Below are 22,780 nucleotides of genomic sequence, written 5' to 3'. Positions count from 1 at the left end.
GAACCTAAGCCGTCTCTTGGCCCATTGGACTGTTTTGAGGAGCTGGATTCCCGGGGTTCCAGAATCTGAAAGATTTCCAGGACAGCTGGAGGAGTCTTGAGGACCTCAAGATGCCTTTGGGACTCTCTTGTCCACAGGAACCTTGGGGGTTGGGGTGGTGTTGCCAAATCACATCATCGTTTAGGGTCCCCTTGAACTTGGCCACAGACTTGACATTACTCCTGGGTCCCATTGGAGACTTCATAGTATCTTAAATCTCAGGGAAGCCCCTGCTGCTTTCAGGTTTGCAGACTTCCAGGTGCAGGAGTCCCATGAGCCGGGAGTGAAGTGGCAGGAAGGGAATTGTGGGGCACAGGTGGGTCCCGCTCTTCCATAAACTTAATCACTTAAATTTTCTGAGTCTCAATTTTTTTTTAAGTCCTTTACAGGAGGGTATGGATTAGATATCCTAAGATTCTTTCTTGAATGAAGGGTTCAACATAAAAGAAAATAGTTAACCCTTGATCTTTCTCACTTTTGAGAATACTGAGATTTAACTTTCCATACTTAAAGTGAATCTACTCTAAATCAGCCTAGGGGGTTACCATAGCAACTGTTGCCTAGCAGTATCGAAGGGCTGAGATGTCTGTCCTGAGGCTTGAATTTAGGTAGCTTTCAGCATCCCCAGTGGCTTGAATTATAAGCTCCAGTGCTGTGAAGTTGTCACTACAATTGTTTATCATTGTGATGAGTGTTGGGCAGAGAGACAGAACTCCGGAATGCCAGGAGGAGGATGGGAGCATATGTTGGTCACACTCATGGACCTTTTCTTAAAAATCAGTGGGGAGGAATGGAAACAAATACAATGAAAAAATGAACTATTAAAAAACACAAATAAAAGATGGAAAAAAATTAGCGTGCAGGGCAGTCTGTTTACCAAAGAAAAGACTTTTATTATAGATCTTCATCAATAGGATCATCTCATCCATTTTCTCATAAAAGTTACAACAGTTGGAGGAAACTTCTGTGTGTTTAATTTTTAACTTTTAATTGTGGTAAACTATAGCATAACATAAAGTTTACCATCTTAACCATTGTAAGTGCGCAGTTCCGTGGCGCTAAACACATTCCCATTGTAGAGCAGCATCCCACGGCCCAGCCCCAGAACTTTCATCTTTCTGAACTGAAACTATGTACCCGTTAAACACTACCCCCCCTTCTCCAGCCCTTAGCCACCCCCATTCTATTTCCTGTCTCTATGCATTTGACATATATGTGGAATCCTACGGTATTTGTCCTTGTGTGACTGGTTTATTTCACTGAGCATGATGTCCTTAGGGTTGATCCACGTCATAGCAGGTGTCAGAATTCCCTTCCTGCTTAAGGCTGAATAATTCATTAGATCGCTCCGCCCCATTTTGTTTATCCATTCATCTGTCATTGGACACTTGGGTTGCTTCCATGCTTTGGTATTGTGAATAAAATAACAGCAACTTTTAATTTCGATATGGTTTTAAACTTAGAAAATTGTATACATACTAAAAAGAACTTTTGCAACCTTTTCCCAGATTTCCCAGTTGTTTATGTTTTACCCCATTTACTTTATCATTGTCTCTGTCTCTATCTGTTTTTCTCTCTCTGTCCAGAACGGGGCAAAAGTAGGTTTATAGTCGTGAGTATGTGAAACAGTTATTAAAGCTCTTATAATAATGAAATAATCATGGTGTGCATATATTTTTCCATACGAACAACTGTAAACCTCTCTTTGCCCCACCCTGTCTACACACACATGCATGGTATTGTACTTCCTTATTCCCTTCCGGATTGTTTGGATTATCTGCTGTAGTCATGCATGTTATAGTTGGTCTATTTTGTCTGTCTTCCAGGGGTAAATTCCTTCCTCGTGTACATGGCTTTCAAAGATCGCTTCCAGCTAACGGATTCCCAGGTGAGAAAGTGCGCTTTTCGGAGCAGGTTTCCTGGCATTTGGGACACTTAGACACTGCCATTGTCTTGAAAGCTGCCTGCAGTGTATGCACACTCCTTACCTTTTGGGGACATGGCTTTCGGAGAAAGTCCTTGGTCTGCCTTTATACTGGGGGAGGCTGTGAGCCCAGTGCCCAGGTGCACCAGGCTCTAGAACCAGCATGCTGCTGGGCTGCATGGCTGAGAGGTATTCTCAGGGCCAGTGTCAACTGTGAGCTTCTTGCTCCCAGTCCATATTCTCTGAGGTTCCCCTGCCTTGGTTAACTTCTGAGAGGTTCTCCTCTGCCACACAGGGCCAGAAACATTGCCCTGAGGGTACATTAAAAAAGCAGCTTGAAGAAGCAGTGAGGAGAGGGTGCCCATTCTGATCCCCCAGGCCACAGGGAGAGGGTTATTCTGTGAACAGGAAGATGGCAGTCCCTGTCTCTGACTCCAACTCCCTCCTATCAGATCTACGAGGTACTGAGCGTGATCCGGGATATCGGTGCGATTGCCCAAGTCCATGCAGAGAACGGCGACATCATCTCGGAGGTACCAACCTTTCTGTCCATCCTCTCCTTCTGCATGTACCACAGGGCGGGAGGCAGGCTCGAGACAGGGGTGCCTTCTGTAACTCAGCTCCAGGTACAAAGGCGGGGGTCCTGATGGGGACCCCCTGGGGTGCTGTGCTGACAGTCTCACGGGCAGCGTGCGACACAGTTACCTCTTGTGTTCTGTAGGACCCACAGCCTGCTCCTTTCTACACAGATGTCTCTCCTCTCGCTGTAGGGATGCAGCCACCTGTGTGGGGTGGGGCATGGACGCCCACACAGGTGGTACCCATTGTGACATCTGGGGGCGCCGCTGTGTGTGTTCGGGAGGCCGTGGTTGATCTGTCATAACCCAGGCAAGACTGGGAACAGGCTGGTGGGCCCTTCTCTCCTGGGGTCTTGGGTAGAGGGCCAAGTGGTCAGTCAGCAGCACCAGTCTCAGGTCTTGTCTAAGGGACTTTAACCCAGGAGGTCTCTAGCAGTCAGAGCCACCTGAAGTCACATCCAGAGACACACACATACATGTGCACACATCACACCGCCGACAGCCTCGCTTTCTTTCACTGTTGTAGGAGCAGCAGCGGATACTGGACCTGGGCATCACGGGCCCCGAGGGACACGTGCTGAGCCGGCCCGAGGAGGTGAGTGCCTGAGGAATGGAGTGCATGTCCCTTGTGTCCCTTGGGCTGCTGAGCCATGCAGAAGCCCCTCCTGTGGATCAAGATGGGGCTTCTCATGCTGATTTAGGTCCCTCTGAGAAGCCACAGGTCGCCTACGTGCAGCTGCTCAGGCAGAGCAAAGGATTAGCCCAAGCTGTGGGGTGCAGCAGTGTGCTCATTTAGCTTGAAGATGCCTCTCTCTGTCTCTAATTCTCCAACCTTTTCTTGGGGTGATGCACCCAAACCGCTTTTTTTTTTTTAAGAGTTTATTCATTTACCTTTAGAGGGGAAGGAAGGAGAGAGGGAGAGAAATATCAATGTATGGTTGCCTCTCGTGTGTCCGCCACTGGGAACTGGCCTGCAACCCAGGCATGTGCCCTGACTGGGAATTGAACTGTGATCCCTTAGCTCACAGGCCCATGCTCAATCCACTGAGCTACACCAGCCAGGGCCCAAACCACTTTTTATCAGCATTCTGCAATCTGGGTTCCATGGTTCCTACCTGGGGGCCTCCAAAATCTCACCAGTCACCAAAACACAGTCACGGGATATAAAAACTCTTCTCAATGTCTAGAAAGCACAGCGGAAGCATACATTTTCCCATGGTAAGACTGCACAGGGTAATCAGCAGGGTTTGGTAGACAAAATCTTTCAAAATGGGGGTGGGAAAATGAAGAACAGGGCCCTTACTGCCACAGAGGTCGGGAATTGCTGCTTGGGGAGGCTTGCGAATTACTGAGGGTGTCCACAGGGTACGTGATGGAGAATCTAAAAGCAGAATTTGAGACCTTTCATTGCTTCTTTAGGAGTTGGCTCTTTAATGAAAGGTTCAAGGTCAGGCATTTGAGGACCTGGTGGCTCTGGACAAAGAGGATGCTGGGGACTCTCTCAGAGACCAACAGACTTTCTCTCTACCGGAAATAAGTGATGGAAAAGGGACAGTGAAGAGAAGGGCAGGTGAAATCATAAAGCAACTGGATATAGGCCTAAAATTAGGATTTTTTTCCCCAGAAACAGGTAGAAAGAGATGCTTGACCAGAGGAGTATGAATGGCAGCAGGGCCCCCTAATCTCAGAACTCTGGAACTGGGGTGTTCCCACTGAATCAGGAGGTGTGCACATTAGGGCCCATGGGGTATAGGGGTCTGCTCCCCGTGAAGAGAGCGGATTCACAAGGGCTGAATCGAAGGTGCAGTCAGCAGGCTGCCTGGGGTTGGTGGGCCGAGGTGGCACTGCATCCACTGCCCTTTTGTTCTCAGGCTTTGGGGCAAGGGTGAGACTGGAAGAGCATGTAAGGCAGGAAAAAGTGGAGATAGAAGCCACTCAGTGTCTTACATTGAGGGCTTACTCTTCCTCATCCTGCCCTTCCTGCTGCAAACTCACCCACACAGTCACACACACGGTCACACACTTAGATAAAGACACACAGACACACACACAGGTGTGGACACACTGAGGCACACACACAGACACATAGACACAGGCACGCAGACACAGACACCTAGATACAGAGATGGACACAGACACACTTGGGTACATGCACAGATGCACAGAGACGCTGGGTCATGCTTACACAGAGTCACAGACACAGAGACACACAGGCACACATGCACCAGGGCACTGTCAGCGCTGTCTGTGGCCCTGGGGACATTTTCCCCTCCCTTCCTTTCAGGACAGAAGCTATTAAAAGTTCAGTGTTGTATGTTCCTCTCCAGGCCATGGGACAGAGTTCCTTTCATGACCCTCCAGCCTCCCCATGCGTGTTACAAAAGCTGGAGGCGTGAGCCAGACCAGCATGAGGGAGAGGGAGGCTGAAGGGGGCTTTGTGTGGTGCCTGCATTAGCTGCAGGGAGCCCCGTGCTGTGCTGGCTGGTGTACAGCGATTTGCGGGAGATGTGTGTGGGAGAGGAGACAGGCTCAATAGCTGATGCTCAGGGAACCCAGGGCTGGTTTTATGCACAGGAGCGTGCATGCATTTACACATGCACACAGGAGCCCCAGCTCAGCATTAGGCCAGTGGGCCCTTGTGACCAGGTGCTGATGCCTGGGCTGGGCTTAATTACAAAGTTTCCTCTCACCTTTCTCCACTTGGTTGGCTGAGGAGCCACCTCCACCTATTCAACTACTGTGCAGGTGGCAGGAAGGTATTGGCTCTGAGAAGGCACGTGCCACTCGCCCTATCACACAGGGCTATTTCTGCACTTGCTTAAATTTAGAGTCTTTGTGGTGCTTGCTTCCTGCTCTCCCCTGCTGCTTGCTCTGTACCCCCAGATCCCTGCAAGCCCCAAAATAGAGTGCAAAGCCCACCTTGGGTTCCCTGAGCAGGCAGGAGCCTGTTCAGAGGACTGCTGTTCCATAGGCGTCAGTCATTTTTTCGTGGTTGACACAGGAGACTCCCAATAGCAGTTGTTGCTTTGAGAATTTCAGAATCCACAGCAGTGGATGACAAAGCCTCCTCAAGGGGCTGGCACATCCTGGAATGCTCCCATGTGGCAGCTCTTGGCTCCTGGGAGGCTCCTCTTCTTTTTTTTTTTTAAGATTTTATTTATTTATCTTAGAGGGGAAGGGAAGGAGAGAGAGAGAGAAACATCAATGTATGGTTGCCTCTCGTGTGTCCCCTGCTAGGAACTGGGAACTGGCCTGCAACCCAGGCATGTGCCCTGACTGGGAATCGAACCGTGATTGTGTGGTTTGCAGGCCCGTGCTCAATCCACTGAGCTACACCAGCCAGGGCCCTGGGAGGCTCCTCTTATCTCACGAGGGACTGCTGGAGGGGGCTTTCTCTCCTGCCTGCCTTCCCAGGTCCTCTTTGTTTAGCTGGGTCCGAGGTTCCTGCCCTCTGCCAGGCACAGGACTTGTGTGCCTGATGGCAGTCTGTCCGCTACCAGGCCCCCAAGGCACCTTCCCCTGGGCTGCTGGTGATGCTTTTCAGTTTGTCGCCAGGGATCTGTTGTGTATTAAGCCCCACGTGAGTGATAAGGAGAACAAAATATGGAGCCATTCTGGGGGAACCCGTGCTTCCCAGTTGAGTTAGGGAGATACTGCCAATAGGACAGAGCTGCTGATAACCTGTAGAAGTCTGGTTCCCCTGCAGTTGGTGGTCTGTTGCCAGGGCCAGGTGGTGTGCCCGTGCTGTAACCACACGGAGCGTTCCCGCCACTCCCTGCTGCTCCCTCTGACCCAGCTGGGAGACTGCCGTCAGGTTTCCCGTGTCTGCCGCTGAGAAGGTGGAGAGGGAGACACAGAGAATGCAGAACTCTGGGAACCACCAACCTATCAGTGGTGCTGGGTGCGTCCATGACAGGCCCTGTGGGGGCAGCGAGGGGAAGGAGAATGTGGCCCCTTCTGAAAGGGGAAAGAGGGACGTAGAAAGTGACTGGGTTGCATCAGGCGGACAGGCTCTGCGTGAATTACAGCCTAAGACCCTGTCTCAGGGAGGAGAGAGGAGACAAGGGATGAGGGTGATGAAGAAGTTCTTTCTCTTCGCTGAGGAAGAACTTCCTGGCGGCCGTGTGGGAAGGAGTGACTGGGCTGCACAGAAGAGGGGCACTGGGTCACAAAGGGCAAGTGGTACACGGGAACTGGGGTGTGTCCTGGTGCTGGTGTGTGTGTGCTGACACTGGTGTGTGTGTAGTGACACTGGGGTGTGTCCCGGTGCTGGTGTGTGTGTGCTGACACTGGGGGGGTGTCCTGATGCTGATGCTGGTGTGTGTATTGGCACTGGTGTGTGAACTGACTCTTTTTGTGTTCTTATGCAGTTTTTTTTCTTCTCTGTATCTTGGGGTACCTCATCTTTAAAATCAGAATGTAGGGCTAGATGATCCCCAAAAGTTCTGAGAGAGCTCTACAGTGAGGTAAATAAATAACTTAATTTTTCAGTTTTTTCAGTGTGCCACCATTTCCACCATGTTTGAATGCTGTAGTTTGAGGCCAAGCCCAGTGTGTGAGACAGTATGTACTGTATGTCACAGGCACAAGCCTACACATATCGATGGGTAAAGTGTGAGCCTTCCGTGGTTCTGGGTGCAGCCCGGAGGGTTGGGGTTTAGCTGTCCTTCTGTCTCCGCAAGGTAACCTTGTAGTGTGGCCTCCGCCCGCACTCCAGGCCGAGCAGGGCTGAGGCAGGCGAGGGGTCAGATGGCACAGGGGGGAGCGAAGCCAGACAGGACCCCGGGACCCGACGCTCCCCGGAGCCGGTCCTCTGAGGTGGGCCCCCCCGGAAGTGGCACTTGTACTCCGTGTGCTCCCTCATTCGGATGATTACACGTTCCAGTCTCTCAGGACAGTCCGGCCCCACTCATCGCTCCCGCAGTTATGGGGACAGTTCCTCTGTTCGCTTTCAAGGCGTCTGGGTTGGGACAGTAAGTTTGGGGGTCACTGGCACCCCTGCGAAGCAACGAGGACTCTAGGGGGTTCTTTTCCCTCTTCACTCTGTGGACCTCTGGGGCGAAAACAGCAGGGATGCAGGACATCTGTCCTGTGCGCTGCCCGGGCCAGAGGCACTTTGGTTGTAACTGGAGCTGAGGAGAGAGAGCTGATGATCATTTAGCTATTCCAGGAATTAAAAACATTTGGATGTTAAATGAACTTTTTCAAGAGCCATTTGGTTTGTCTTTAGGTTTCTAGACATCTCTCTTCACATACTTGATGCCTGGAAGGGCAAATGTGAATGAAGTTGTCTTAGTTTATTAAATTAGATTTACCAGTTAATGCAATTGCAGAACTTCAGCTCTTGGCCAAGCTCCTGCAGAGACTTGGTGGCTCAGATGATTCAGTTGGGGGTGCTGTCATTTCTTGTGAAAAATCACAGCTTTCTGGAACAGCCTAGCCTTACCCATTCACATAAACTGAAGTCATTTACCGGTGCAGTGAACATTTTGAGCACCTGCTGTGTATGGGGCATTACACTGGGGACCATTGAGGGTGGGCAGAGGAGGATGCAGAAAACCAAGTAGGACCCAGCCCCTTGCCTCAGAGTTGTGGCCACAGCCTTTTGGCAGGACTTGGGAGGGGCACAAGCCTTTTTGAGAGTCATCCTTCCGCAGTGTTTCTTGCTTTTCCAGGTGCCCATTCTAAGCACACATGGTTGATTTCCTCTGTAAAATAGAGCTCGTTCTAGGTGGTCTTAACTGATCAGGTATTGAGCCTCACATGGGGTCTTGGAAATCTCATCCATTGACTCATCGGGTTTAAAGAATCCGGTTATTAGTTAGGGCAGTTCTTGCCCGTCTCATGCCGAGGTTGCACCAGCCTGTGGCTGGCCATGCCATACAGAGGGTCTTCGGTTTGCACAAATGCAGCTCCGTCCCAGAGCCCTGCAAGGCCGCATTGTCTCTTGGACTGTGCTGGCTTCCTCTGCGCATGTTGGACAGAAGCCCGTGCAACTGGAGTGAATGCACGCAAATTGGGAGCAGAGTTTTCGTGCATGGTGGTTCTCAAACATTATCAAGCATAAAAACCACCTAGAGTTGTTAGGACCCATAGTTTCTGGGTCCCACCACCGAGAGGTACCGATCCTGTGGGTCTGGGGCAGGGCCTGAGAATCTGTGCTTCTTACAGGCTCCAGGCTGATGCTGCCTTTGCCAGCCTGGTGACCACACTCAAAACCACTCAGAGGGGCCAGGGAGGAATGCTTCCTCACTTCACCTGATACAGAGTGACTCTGGGCTGGGTGCATCCCCCCTGAAGTGCCACTCAGGGTAGAGCCCTGGGGACAAAGGGTCTGCCATCCACCTTAGCCTTTTCTGTGGGGTGGAGGGTAAAGGTTGGAGTGGGGACAGTTTTCATATTCAGATGCTCTTCTGTAGGTCGAGGCGGAAGCAGTGAATCGTTCAATTACCATTGCCAACCAGACCAACTGCCCCCTGTACATCACCAAGGTGATGAGCAAGAGTGCGGCTGAAGTCATCGCCCAGGCCCGGAAAAAGGGTAAGTGCTGCTGGCTGTCTGACTGCGGCGAGTTCAGGAAGGAGGGGGGCTCCTTTTCCAGACCCTCATGCCAAGTGGTCCACTTTCACCATGTTCCAGCATTAACCTAATTACAGCTGAGCAAGAGAGGCAGCTCCAGTTTCTCCCACTGTTCTGCTGTGGCCTTGTTCGCATCTGTTTAAAGCTGTGTACAGCAAAGACTGGGTGGGAGACACAGTCCCCCATGCCCCCTTGTACAGAAAGGTTGGACTTCATTTGATGAAGTCTAAATGAAGTAGGCCTTAGACAGATGACACCAGTTTCTGTCTGCTACAGAATCTTCCTTCTGGGGAACTTTCTGTTGCAAAATGCATTTCCCCTTGTGGCTGGTAGTGATTTCCACTGGGTGAGAGAGCTGGTGGGGGCGCGGACGGGATGCCATGGATGTGTCTTGTCCAGTGCTCCTGATGCACAAGGAGCCCTGTGCACTACATTTGTGTGTTCTGAGCTGAGGCTGGCTTGCCTATTACTAAGAGTCCATTGAGAAGGTTCTTAGGACCTCATTTACTTAAGTGCAGCTTCCAGAGGCTGTTCCACAGGCACCTCATCCATTATGGATGCAACAGAGCCAGCCTGCAACCTGCCCTTGGCAGTGAGTTTGGATAACCGCACCACATGCTCTTGGCTTGGGAGTGTAGCTTCATGCTCAGGGTACCTGATCATGCGTCATGGACGCAGTGGGTGGCTCTCAGCCTGATGGAAAGGAATGTCATCAAGTGTCCTTTGTCTCTCTCACTCTCCCTTCCTCCTTCTTTCTTCTCTGGATCTTTCCAGTGCTGTATTTCTCCATTTTTCTTTACTTCTTGTTCTGTTCCTATCTCCATCTCTGTCTCCATTTCTCTCTTGATTTCTGTCCTGCTTTCTCCTGGTCCCTGTATCTCTACTTGGTCTCTTTCTCAGTCTTCCGTCCCTTTAGCACACTCTCTCTGCATCCCTTTTTCTGTGGACAGGGGAGCCGTTTGACTTCTGGTTTGGTTTCTGCATCTCTGTGGAATGGGATCCACATGCATGAAGACTAGGGTTTCTTCACTGATGGATGACGTGGGCGAGATCTAGATCAGACTGCCCCGTGACTACTGAGTTGGTTGGTCTGAGGGAGGATGGCTTCCAGAGGCCCTGTTCCTCGGAGCTCCCCTGGGGCCCGTGTCCGCCAGCTCTAGAGCAAATGGGTGGCTACATTGCCACCTTCCTGGAAGCAGGGTGGCTGGAAGGACTTGCCTTTTGGAATTAAAACAACGTTCACCCAAAATAACATCATCTGCTCAGAAGCGGCTGTGAGTTTTTCTAGGAGACGTTGTGGATGATGACTGTCAGTGATCCTCATCACCTGGGCCCTCTGTCACACGGGCACCCACGTGTCATAGGCCGGCAGGTGGGAATTAGCCGAGCACCCAGCATTGGTCATAGCCGCTGCTTCCACGCAGCACGGGGACGTAGGCACAGTGTTGGAAAAGGGGAGGGAGGGTGTTGTTTGTTTCCCGGACACCACCACCCCAGATGATCACAAGAAACACAAAGTTAAACGTTTAATGTAGCTTCAGTACACTTAAACGTGCAATTTAATGTCATGTAAACACTGAGGCCTTGTTTTTGCGTTCAGTCTCTGACTTGCCCAAATTGGAGGAGGGAGAAGTCTGGCCTCTGACCAGACCTGGGTCTGAGCAGGTGCAGCTGGCCCTGGCCTTGGTTGCAGAGTGCTGGACTCTGGGCCAGCCTTGCTGGGTGCCCTGGAGATCCTTCTCCTTTCTGTGCCTCAGTTTCCTCCTTTGAAGATGTGGAGCTGGAGTATGTTATTATGGAAATCAGCCCTGTTCTAAGACCCTGGGACTTGGCGCCTGACGACGTCCCTCTGCTGTCTCTGTGACTTCGGTGCCGTGGGAGTATTAGGGCGTGAACGTGAAGAAGGGACTACTTTGGTCTCTGTTCCAGACCCTTCCAGGTGTGAGTCCCAACTGTGCCCGCAGTGTGGTCCCCAGGGTGGCTCTAGCATTCGAGCTTTTGCTCACTCTGGTTCTCCAAAGCCTTTGCTTTAGAGGAGCCTGTGCTATTGGGAAGTTTCTAGTGCTTTCTCGGGTGCTTCCGAGGAAGAGCGAGAAATCCTAGCTGGCTTTGTAGGCCCTGAGACTTGTTGTCTCAGTGGAGCTTCACAACAGCTGTGGGAGGCAGCCCTGGCAAGGACTTTGGTGTTTTGTTTTGCTTGGCAGCCGAGTGCACGGCACCTCAGAGCTGGTGAAGGCTGGAACTGGGCTCTGATCATTGTGCACCTGTCAGGCCAGACTGTCTGTGTGAACATCCGGCTTCGTGTTCTGAGATGATTTTAGTATAAGAAACGTGACCATCTTCTTGTCGGTGTCTGTTGGGGTTCCTCAACAAAGCTGGTAAAACTGAAGTCTGACCCCCAGCACAGTCATGGACAGTGTGGACCGAGAGGAAAAGCGCTATGAGGCCTTATTGAGTGTTTGCACTCTGGGATTGATATCCTGTCCTGGATCCAATGTCAGGTCTGCTGTGTGCTCACACCTGAGGCTGGGCAGGTCAGGTGTCCTCCCGGTGTCCTTTTCGCATCTGCAAGGGGAGGGCAGTAGCAGTGACTCGTCACACAGGGTGATGGCATTGCGTAAAATGAGGTGTATATGTACACCTTTTCACACCGGTGTGTGTAATAACTATTCCTGCTGCCGCTGTGGTTCACGTCTGCAGGGATGGGTAGAAAAGCACAGGAGAGATGCCTCCTGACCTGGTCAAGGGTTTTCTGCTACAAGTTCTTTTCTCAGTGGATTCTTCTGGTCCCTGGAGGCATATGTGAGGCCATCTTCCTGCTCTCCATTTCTTCATCTATAAATAAATGGAAGAGATTTTTTATTCATTCAAGACCTTTTACTGTTTACTTTTACTGTGTGATACTCCAGGCCTCTGTGCCACTGATCAGACATGGTCCCAGCCCGTTGCTCCATCAGTAGCAGGGGAAGCACACGGGCAGAAAGTCACCATGGATAGGGTCAGCGTCACCCAACTGACCCTTCCCGTGGTGCAGCCAGGTGTGGCCCACACATGGAGGGAGGCACCGGTGCTCACAGACACACTCGCCAGTCCCAGGCTGTGTGAGAGGACTCGCCCTGGCTCTGCAAATAGGGGCTGAGGGAAAGTTGTAGCCCTGCGTCTTCTTCCCCTATTGAATCAGCTGTAGGCCCCCACCCAGAGACTGTGGGTCCTCAGTCTAATATCTAATGGGGTGCTTGGATGTGTGAGGATGTGAGATGAAACATACTTAAAGGAGAACTATCATCACGTGCCTGCCAGACCCACCACCACCTTGGGTCTTCCACAGACACAGCCTGGAGCATGCTGCCTCCTCCAGTGGCACTGTCCGCAGTGCAGCCGGGCAGCAGCTCCATTCTTCAGAGAAGGAACTGAGAACACAGCCAGGACGACCCTGAGTGGTTTACTCGTCATAGGACTTAAACATGGGTCGAAGTCATAGGCTCACATGAAAGGCTCGCATGGAAGAGAACCTGAAATGTGGGGATTGAGTCTCTTGCCTGTTAGATCATTAAGCCCATGAGAAAGAGCACCCAGGGTTCGAGACTCACTTTCCACCAAGGGTACCGTTGGGGGTGAGGTTCTCTGGACCATCTCTCTTAGGTTGCATGTTGTCCGTGTGTGAAATCCAGCGTGGCTTCTGCCCCCTTCCTTGTGGGGGTGGTAGCGCATAGGCAGTGAATGGCCTGACCTAATCCAGTGGACAACCTTCTCTGCCCTCCTGTTCCTAGACAGGGGCCTGGCCCTGAGCAGGTCTGCGAGGGCCACCTGCAGGGCTCTTGACTTTGTGTGGGAAAGATCTCACAACGTGAGTCCAGGTGACTGTGAGGATATGTTTATTAAAACTGGGGACAGTGAGACAAGGAAGGGCTCAGTGTAGAGGAAGCAAAGGAGAGCCCAGGCTGGGCTGCCTCAGCTCCCTGGGAAGTCAGAGAAGAGGAGCCCTTGGGGACGGGTTCAGGGGGTCGGCCCTGGACAAGCTGCCAGCTGCCCATTGCCTTTGAGTTTAGGAGACTCAAAAAAGAAGTGAGGGGAGAAGAAGGGAATGAATGGCTCAGGCTGCTCCCCAGAGGGAGAGCCTGTGTGCCCTGGGTCCTCTGCCTTGAGGCTTTTATCTGCTGGAATCTCAGGGGAATTCTCAGGGGAGGGTTTCAGCAGAATATTCATCAGTTCCCCAAGTGCACCCTTTCAGGGTCCTGGTCTCCACTGATCGGTCAGTGGCGGGGCAGGGGTCCACTGGTCATTGCAGTTGATTCTGGCTTTGCCCACCTGGTTTTGTGCCTTTCCTGGTCCTGAAGCTGAAACACGACAGAGGCCCAGATGTCCTTTCCAGGAGGACAGGTTACCCTGGGGGCCAGGCCCCTGTTTTCTCAGTTTTGCCCCCTGCCAGGCACTCAGGGCCTTCCGCCCTGGTGGCTGGTGACCATATGCACCTGGCTGTAAAGTGCTCAGCCAGTTTGTTCAGCTTTCTGTCTCAGTTTCCCCAGGCTGCTCGCCAAAGAATTTCCCTAGCTTCTCACTGTCCTGTCTCACTCCTCCTCACCCACCCCCTCACCCAGATGCAGAATGTTCAAAACATCTGGTGGCTACTGAGGGACATGAAGCCCTGGGAACCCAAACCCGAGACCAGAGTTCCTTTGCCCTGCGGGTCAGTAGGAACGACTCAAGCAGAATGAGAAGCATGACGTCATGGGGCCCTGAGGACCACACCAACTTGAGGGGGAATCCTCTGTGTTAAGCTAATGTATAGCCTAGCAGCCTTGGACCCCAAGAGTGGCACATGGATTGGCTTGCGCATGTCCTAAGATCTCACCAAAACCTGGGCCCTGGCAGGTCTGAAATGGCAGGGTGGGCCTGGAGGCTCAGGTGTTGCAGCTGGAGCCCGAGGCTGTCTGGAGGCAGAAATCCTTGCCTCCATGCCCTCACTTTAATAGCAAACTCTGAGGTCTCCAGAACTCAGCCTGCCCTTTAACCCAGCTGCAGCCGTGGGCTGGATGAGTCTGGGTTCATTCCCAGGCACAGGAACCGGAAGCCGTGGCAGATAAGGATCTCCCTCGGCCGCAGAAACTCTGGGGTTGCTGATGTAGCACTTGGCCTGGGGGTTTGAATCCCTGAGCCCATCTTTCCTTCTCCTACTTTGTCCAGCGCAATTAGGAACAACCAGCCAATCTCCTATTACTCAGTTTGACAAAAATGTTCTAAGGTATCAAGTACATGGTCAACCCAAATGTGGCTTCTTAAAGCAGTAAGAGTATCCGGTGGTGGGGCTGGTTTGTGCATGTCTGTTGTCCCTGCGGGACAGGGGTACTCCCTTTACTCCGGGAAATGAGTCACTAGTGCCTAGAAATCCAGTCAGGTTAGAGTCCATTCCAGAAGCCCAGGCTCACTCAGAGAACTTGGACTCTCTTTTTCTGGAAACATTCTTGCTACCAAAATCTGACAGGATTGATTACCCACTGGTAGGCCTGGCTGTTGGGTTCTGTTGGGCACAGACTTCTTGAGGGAGGGAGAGAGAGATGGACAGACAAACTGACTGATTTAGAGAGAGACCCAGTCAGTGATGTTGTGGTTGTGTGTTGAAATACATGTGCCTGATTTTCCGTTGTTTTGGCTCTGCACATGGCCTCTGCTTCTCATTTACCGGTGCTATCTGACACTTCTCAGCCCCAGCGTCTAGCCCTTCTTCTCGAATGCACTCCACCCTGGCCCCTGGTTAACAGACAGCAACCTGTAGTCGAGCAGTCCTGGAGAGTCTGCCGGCGTCCGGCCCGGGGCACAACCTGCAGTTTAGACTTTCCCCAGAGAAGAAGATCATGAAGGTCTAAGTTCTGCCAAGAACACACCGGCAGTGTGTTTAGAGGAGTGTGGAGAGGCCAAATGAGCCTATTCCTTGGTTTATTATTATTAGTGGTAATTGTTTCTGGCACGCAGGCCCCTGGCCCCTGGCCCAGCCGAGGTTCGGAAGCTCATCCCCGCTCGCTCAGGCGCAGTGTGAATAAGACGGGGACAGGCGTCCTTGGGGGCTGGGAGCCACTGGTGCTGGGAGACCTGCACTTCCCCGGAGGCGGGGGTCTCCCACGGGGTGGTGACTCTTGTCCTGCCTTGGGGACTGAAGAAGAGAAATAAACTGAAAGACAGCAAGCACTTCAAATCCTTGGAATCTGAGCAGGGCAAGGCAGAAACGAGCCCCAAGAGGCCTCTCTCCTTCTCCAAGTGCCCTGTCTCCACTTGGCCCAGCTCAGGAGTCCCGGCTCAGCTTGGGTCTAAGGAAGCTGGTCTAGTCAGCAGTGGCCTTGAAGCTGACCCACTTCTAGTTTTCCAGAGGCTGAAGGCCGTGTTCATTCCTTTGTGGTGAGGTGCGTGTTCTGTGTGTGCCAGCTCCTCTCTCGACTGCAGTTGTGTTTCACGTGTTGAGATGAAGACCACCATCAGGGGCATTCCCACAGGTGGGAGCCAGGAGTCCTGAGCCAGCCCCTCCTTGTCCTCAGCTTTCCTGAGCAGGACTGAAGAGCAGAGTCAGGCTGAGGATGAGCAAGAGTAGCAAGTTACAGGAAAATCAGGGAACTCCCGATGTTTGTCCAAGGATTTTCAAAGACCCTCAAGCAGCCCTTTTTTCTCCAAGCAGTTCTGTTCTCTTGAACGTGTTCATGTCAACAAAACCAGGAAACCTTTAGGGTTTATGAGTCCTGAGCCCTTTGTTTTCCTAATGACTTACACCAGCCCCACCCACTTTTGTGCTGTGACAATAGCCAGTGGGCCCTGCAGAGCTGGCTAGGCAGCAGAGCTGCTGACCAGAAGCTGGGAGCAGGGGTCTTGGAAAACCACGCGGGGCTGGGTCTGCTCAGCCACTTGCATTTCATAAATGGACCTGGCAGCTGCCAAGGCCTTCTCGTTACTCGGTGCTTTTCCACGTTGGGATGGGCTAGAGCAGTTTGTGCAGCCACCCAGCTGGCTCCTCAGTCCGAGATCCACCCAGGAGGCTGTGAGTGGGTTTGGAAGCCAGGGGACCTTCCTGGTGATTCTTAGCAGTGGCCTATGTTCTCCTGGGGGCTTCCTTTGGTGAGGCTCCCCCGAGTGTGGGGACCCCCCTCCTGCTTCTGCATTGTTATAATGTCTCCAAGTGAGCTCCCTGCCTGGCCGCTAACAGTCTCTGGCTGAACAGGGACTCCTTTGTGACATTCCTGAGGCTGGAGGGGACAGCTGGAAGGAGCCAGCTCTCAGAGTGGCAACTGCAACATAGAGGGTGTTGTGGTTTAATATCTAGAGATAAGGCCTTGCAAAGGCTGTGAAGAAGAAAGGAGACACATTCCTGACCGAGCAGCACTTGGCCCCAAGGACTCTGTGTGTGGAGAGCAGGACCACTGTGGGGGAGGGGGAGCCCTGTGGGTGGGGGGGGCGGGCGGGGGAGGGTGAAGTCCTGGTGGTGTGTGGCTGGCCTGCCGTCCCGTTCTAGCTGATACCTTTCATCAATAAAAGCTTACACCCTTTAATCAATTCAACACGCATTTGTCGAGTCCTACTATGCGCAGGCAGATTCGTTGTCTCCACCTAGTGGAGAATCAAACACTTCCAGACAGGGTGGTTATTGGGTTATTAGAGTGGAGGCTGGGATTGAGTTTTGAATGATGTTCAGCGGGAGGTCAGTGAGGTTAGGCAGCTGGACGCTGGAGGGCATCCGGTGACAGGGAGGAGTTTGTTTTTGTCTTTGGAGGCAGGATGCTCCTTGGGAGGACTCTCACTGGGGAACAGCCTGGGGGGATCATGCCGTAGGGGGAACATCCTTTGCGGGTCACAGAGAGTGAAGGGAGAGGTGGTGAAGGAGGTTGGGAAAGCAAAAGCAAATCTGAACTCTGGCTGGTGGGCTCTATTGGAACGAGGTGGGGACAAATAAGAAAGGCCAGACTTCAGGGACGGTATGTGGTGGGAGGAGTGTGCTGCATTTCAGGCTTTAAAGCGTCGGTACTTGTGGAGAGAAGCGACTCCCACCTCTGTGGCCTGTGTGTGAATGGACAGAGAAGTGGGCGTGATGTAAGCATCAGAACACACGTTCTTTCTTGATGCATGCTAGTTAAGTCAGAGTAGGCTCTGGAAGCCCTCGTGTCTGAGTCGTGTAACTGTGCAAGTCCTTTATTTCTCACTCGGCTGGGAGTCGGTAGAGCTAGAGGCCCCTCCCTTCAGGGGTGACTCCAGGACCCAGTTGCTGCTTGGGCTGATCTATATTTGCTCTCAAATGCTTCAGCCCCTTGTTATCATGTCTGATTTCCTCTCTTCAGCTCGTTAACCAGACAAGACACTCAGAAGAGGGCCGGGAAGTGTTGGGAGGGCATGGGGAGGATTTGCGGAGCAGGAAGGTTGAGTTTGAAACACCAGGGATCACCCCAAAACTGGAGTCTCCACGGCCACCAGAACTACTGGGTCCTGGAGAGCGGTCCGGGAGTGGCGATGGGCTTGGGGGGCGGCATGGCGGATCCCCTGGGAGAATGGCTGAGTTAGAGGAACAGGGTCCCAGGGGCACTCTTTGGGAACACACCAGGGATGGGTAGCTTTGGTGGCTGTGGTGTTTGACGTCCTGGGGCATCTGCATCCTCACCCGTGAGGTGAGGCTGAAGGGACGGTGAGAGTCCTGGACACGCTGCCTGGGAGGTGGCTACTCCTAGCAAGGGTGGCTTCCTTTTTCTCTTGTGGTGTGGCACTCAGCTTTGTCATCCGTTCATCAGGAACCGTCGTGTACGGCGAGCCCATCACTGCCAGCTTGGGAACCGACGGCTCCCACTATTGGAGCAAGAACTGGGCCAAGGCTGCGGCTTTTGTCACCTCCCCACCCCTGAGCCCTGACCCGACCACCCCGGATTTTCTGAACTCCTTGCTGTCCTGGTGAGTCTTGGCGACTTGTTCACACTTCACATTCTCAGTCGTTGCTCAGACCCAACATGACCTGGTGGGTCATCCCAGGAGCAAGAGCAGGCTTGCAGACAGACTCGCACTCTGCAGACTCAGATCGCTGAACACGAATGGGGGTTGTCGCCTTGGTGCCGTTAGGTGGGGGAGGGGAGATTCAGAATGAAAACCATCTTGGAAGTCAACCAGAGGGGATGAGTGAGGGGTCAGAAAGATCCCCCCATACTGCAGTGACACCCCTAGATGCCTCAGGGAACAGATTCTCCTCAGGATTGTATCTTCCCAAATTTCCTGTCTCCCAAGGGGAGGATGGGTTATTTCAAACACCATCCTGGGCCTGGCACATTGAAGAAATGCCACCAGCTTTGACAGTTTACTGTTGCTGCCTGCAGCGGAGACCTGCAGGTGACTGGCAGTGCCCACTGCACTTTCAACACCGCCCAGAAGGCTGTCGGGAAGGACAACTTCACCCTGATCCCGGAGGGCACCAGTGGCACCGAGGAGCGCATGTCTGTCGTCTGGGATAAGGCCGTGGTAAGCAGCCGCCTTCCCCCCCCTGCCAGGTCTCTGCCCCCCTGCCGCCTCCTCTGAGGGCCGCGGGTCTCACGTCGCTTTGCCTTGAAATGGCAGTTGAGAAAATTCTAGAAGCTGGTACTTGTGTGATGATATTTCTTAGGTTTGGGAATCTAAGACCACTCCTTATAGAGGTCAGTTCATATATATTTTTTAAATTATCATCTGTGGTCAGTGGATACTGAAAAAAAAAAACACACGCAACTCCACGAAGTTAAAATGAAACTCTTTTGATCAGGCAAGAAAAATTTTCCTTAAGGATGTGGTGACTTTTTCAGTTAATCTTTTGTTCTTAGAAACACAATTCAGTTTCCTTAAAAGTGTTTTTAGGGCTCTCTGGGCTTAGCATTTCTGCCGCCCACAACTGCAGGCTTCTGTCAGGCCTGCTGGGCACAGACCCTGACCCTGAAGGATCTGGTGGCTTTTCCATTTTCAGTGGTTTAAAACAAGAACTGGACAGGTTTTGTTTCTTAGATGAAGGTTTTAGATTATGCAGAAAATACAGCCTTATTCCAGAGACAATGTAAGTGACTAAAAACTACTCGTAACACCATCTTCCAGATTTAATGACAACTCACATGTCAGCCAGATGTCTCTTCATCTTTTGCCAGTGCAAGAACACACGTGTGTGCATATAATATGCATGTGTGTGAGTGTGTAAATAACATGGCCTCATACATACTATTCTGTGGCCTGTTTCAACAAAATGAGACATAATGCGAGGGTCCCCACATCCTTAAATATAGTTGAAAGTCTTGGGTTTTTTTTTTTTTTTTTTTGAGATTTCCATGTTAATGCTGAACTCTAATTCATTTCCAATTCTTCAAACATTTATGTTGTTTTTGATGTTTTTTCGTGCAGGAAAAGTTGTTTGTTTCGGTTTCGATGGTAGTTTGGTGTTAACTGCATAAATGATCTTGAAACTGATCGTTAATTGCATGTTTGTACGGTGAGGGGTTGGATGTGCCCTTTNATACAGCCTTATTCCAGAGACAATGTAAGTGACTAAAAACTACTCGTAACACCATCTTCCAGATTTAATGACAACTCACATGTCAGCCAGATGTCTCTTCATCTTTTGCCAGTGCAAGAACACACGTGTGTGCATATAATATGCATGTGTGTGAGTGTGTAAATAACATGGCCTCATACATACTATTCTGTGGCCTGTTTCAACAAAATGAGACATAATGCGAGGGTCCCCACATCCTTAAATATAGTTGAAAGTCTTGGGGTTTTTTTTTTTTTTTGAGATTTCCATGTTAATGCTGAACTCTAATTCATTTCCAATTCTTCAAACATTTATGTTGTTTTTGATGTTTTTTTCATGCAGGAAAAGTTGTTTGTTTCGGTTTCGATGGTAGTTTGGTGTTAACTGCATAAATGATCTTGAAACGGATCGTTAATTGCATGTTTGTACGGTGAGGGGTTGGATGTGCCCTTTAAGTGTAAATTATTTTTCCCATGACTGAGAGGTCACGCCTGCAGTGGAGTTTTATTTTTCTTATGCAGAATCCAAAGAACCGGATTGGGGAAGCCTCAGAGCACGTGAAAGCGGAAGCAGTAGGCAGTTCTAATGCTGTCATGCACCTTTATGTCTTAACATTACCAAGCAGAATTTTCTTTCTTGGCGGTGTCTGTGAACAGTGAGATAGAGTTTCAGAATGGCACTGAATTGTACTTAGACAAAATAGCCACTTCCCACCCCGGGGACAAAGGAACAGCCCCTCTGGGCAGGTTGGCACAGTCCACCGACCGATCCAGTCTTGGTCCCCACGTGGAGCCTCGCCTAGTTCTTCCTGATTTTGTTACGGGATGTACATCCCAGACACGTCTGTCACTGTGCTCCTAGGAGAAATTCTAGAAATGGTGTTGCTGGGACAAAGGATGTGTATATTTTTTAGGTCTTGCCATATACAGGGTCAAAGTCACTTCCAGAAAGATTGCGTTGAGTTGCGTGTTGCTAGCAGCATATGACAACCCCCAGTTACTTCTCCCAGGTTCACATTGGGGTTATTCACACCCCCAAAATAGAACTGATCTGACTGATGAGTTTTGTTATTCAGTCCCCTCAATGACTGATTGGAGTGACTGCTTTTTTCATGTGCTCATGGGCCATTGCTGTTTTTCTCTTTCTCTGAATACCAGCTCTCATTTCCTTTGCTCGGTTTTCTATGAGCTTTAGAGTGGGTTTCCTAACTCAGAAATACACCGTCACACCCTCAAGTTTTGTCCGTGGAGGGATGTGGGTCATACGTGGTAGAGATGAGAAAGCACAGGAGGGACGTGAGGAGGTGTGATGGGCACCTGCAGCTGCAGAGACCCGGGGTGGAGCTGAGACTGTAGGTTGGCCGGACAGAAGCCTGGGTCTGTGCCCGTGTCTTTGGAAAGACCAGCCAGCACTCAGGCTCGCCCGGGGATGCTTCCTGAAGAGATGTGGCGACTCTGGCAGCTTTATTTTATTTTGTTTTTTATTAGATAAGACCCATTTTGCCCCATAGTTGCATTTCACATAATTATAGTCAGATATCAAGACCTGGAGATCGATGATGGTGTGTGTGTGTGTGTCTGTGTGATGGTGTCCTACGTAGATTCACATCACCACCACCACAGACAAGATACCGATGACCTCTGTCACCACAGAGGCCCTCCTCATGCCGCCCCTTACAGTCACAGCCCCGCCCCCCTGGACAGATCTCCACATCCCTCCTGGCCTGTCCTCCGTCTCTGTGACTTTGTTATTTTGAGAATGTTTGTTTAATGAAATGTACTATGTGACCAGTTGAGATGGGTTCACTCAGCATAATGCCCTCATGTCTATCTAGGTTGTAGGTGTCAAAAGTGTGCTCACTTTCAGCACACTTCGTGTTCCAGCCTTCTGCTCTCTGACCTGCCTATGGTGTGTGTGTGTGTGTGTGTGTGTGTGTGTGTGTGTGTGTATTGTGCCCTTCAGGTCACTGGGAAGATGGACGAGAACCAGTTTGTGGCCGTGACCAGCACCAATGCAGCCAAAGTCTTCAACCTTTACCCCCGGAAGGGCCGCATCGCTGTGGGATCCGACGCTGACCTGGTCATCTGGGACCCTGACAGCGTGAAAACCATCTCTGCCAAGACCCACAACAGCGTAAGGCCTGTTACCTGTGTGGGCTGATTCCCACCAAATCGGTCACAGAGCGGGACCAAGGCCCGGAGAGTCCCTGGGGTTTGTGAAAAGAACTCACTGTGATAGGAATGAACTTTTCCCCAGGATACATTATAACTCGAAATTTGCTGAGAAAAAATAACTTTTTCTTTAGGGAGGTCAGTAAGACAGACAGTAAGGTACTCTTATCATTTTGGATACCACAGCTTCTCTTAGAGACAGAGGATTCTGTGTAGACATTCAGAGCCTCCAAAGTCATGCCAGGACCTTAGAAGCTTCTAGGAGTCAGGCAGCATTCCGTTTTTATAGTGTGGTGCAGCACCTTTTATGAGTGCTTGGTGCAGGGGACCTAAATACACACTCACTGCGCATGCCTATTCTTTTAAGTTGTTGTTTTCTCCTGTCGTTGTTGTGACAGTTGCACTCAGTGTCCTTGAGGAGCTCAATGACTTTGACTTCTTCCCAAAGAGAAGATAAATACCCCGCAGCCATTCTGACAAGACTTCAGGGTCTGGAGTTGTGCGGTATCTCGTCTCTTAGTCCAGACTGCAGGGTTTGGGTTGCCCTGCCAGGTTACTGGGACCCTGGGCCAGTGACTCCATGTCATGTCTCTCCACATCAGTTGAGAAGGAGGGCTGTTGGCGAGGTCTCTGAAGGTCTGCAGTTCAGTGAGAGCAGGGGCATTGGTGGAGAGGTTAGGTGCCATTGGCGCTCCATAGAAAAGTTCCATGTGTGTTTATGTAAAGCTACATCTGTGCATCTGTCTGTGTAGATATAATATGGAAAGAATATTGACAGAGGGGGAGCTTTAGAATAGAAATGGGCATAAGACCCAAGGGTTTTGTCAGAAACTCATGAATCTTGAAGTGAATTCTTAGTAACTGAAGAGGATAGTCTAGATCGAGTTCTGAATTGAAAGCTGGCCCAACAGGGAGCCTGAGTCTAGCTGCCCACCCCAGCTGGCTGGGGCCAGCAGAGAGGCCGTCTCCCCGGTGCCAGGGCAGCTTG

The 22,780-nt window shown here is 51.2% G+C and overlaps 1 protein-coding gene across 2 annotated transcripts in view; it reads left to right on the top strand.

Annotated features, from left to right (window-relative positions):
• Window positions 1-22,780, top strand: part of DPYSL2 (dihydropyrimidinase like 2) — a 105,495-nt gene that overhangs the window by 74,368 nt on the left and 8,347 nt on the right. For both annotated transcript variants that reach the window (XM_037038642.1, XM_037038643.1), the window contains exons 5-11: window positions 1,866-1,927; window positions 2,416-2,496; window positions 3,068-3,136; window positions 8,961-9,081; window positions 17,877-18,033; window positions 18,450-18,591; window positions 21,584-21,754. In XM_037038642.1, the coding sequence (XP_036894537.1) occupies window positions 1,866-1,927; window positions 2,416-2,496; window positions 3,068-3,136; window positions 8,961-9,081; window positions 17,877-18,033; window positions 18,450-18,591; window positions 21,584-21,754 (803 nt within the window). The remainder of the gene's footprint in view (window positions 1-1,865; window positions 1,928-2,415; window positions 2,497-3,067; window positions 3,137-8,960; window positions 9,082-17,876; window positions 18,034-18,449; window positions 18,592-21,583; window positions 21,755-22,780) is intronic.

The sequence above is a fragment of the Sturnira hondurensis genome, unplaced genomic scaffold (genome assembly GCF_014824575.4).
Source record: "Sturnira hondurensis isolate 20B ecotype Veracruz unplaced genomic scaffold, ASM1482457v3 Scaffold0024805, whole genome shotgun sequence".
NCBI classification, from domain to species: Eukaryota; Metazoa; Chordata; class Mammalia; order Chiroptera; family Phyllostomidae; genus Sturnira; species Sturnira hondurensis.
This window is presented reverse-complemented; position numbering and strand designations above follow the sequence as displayed.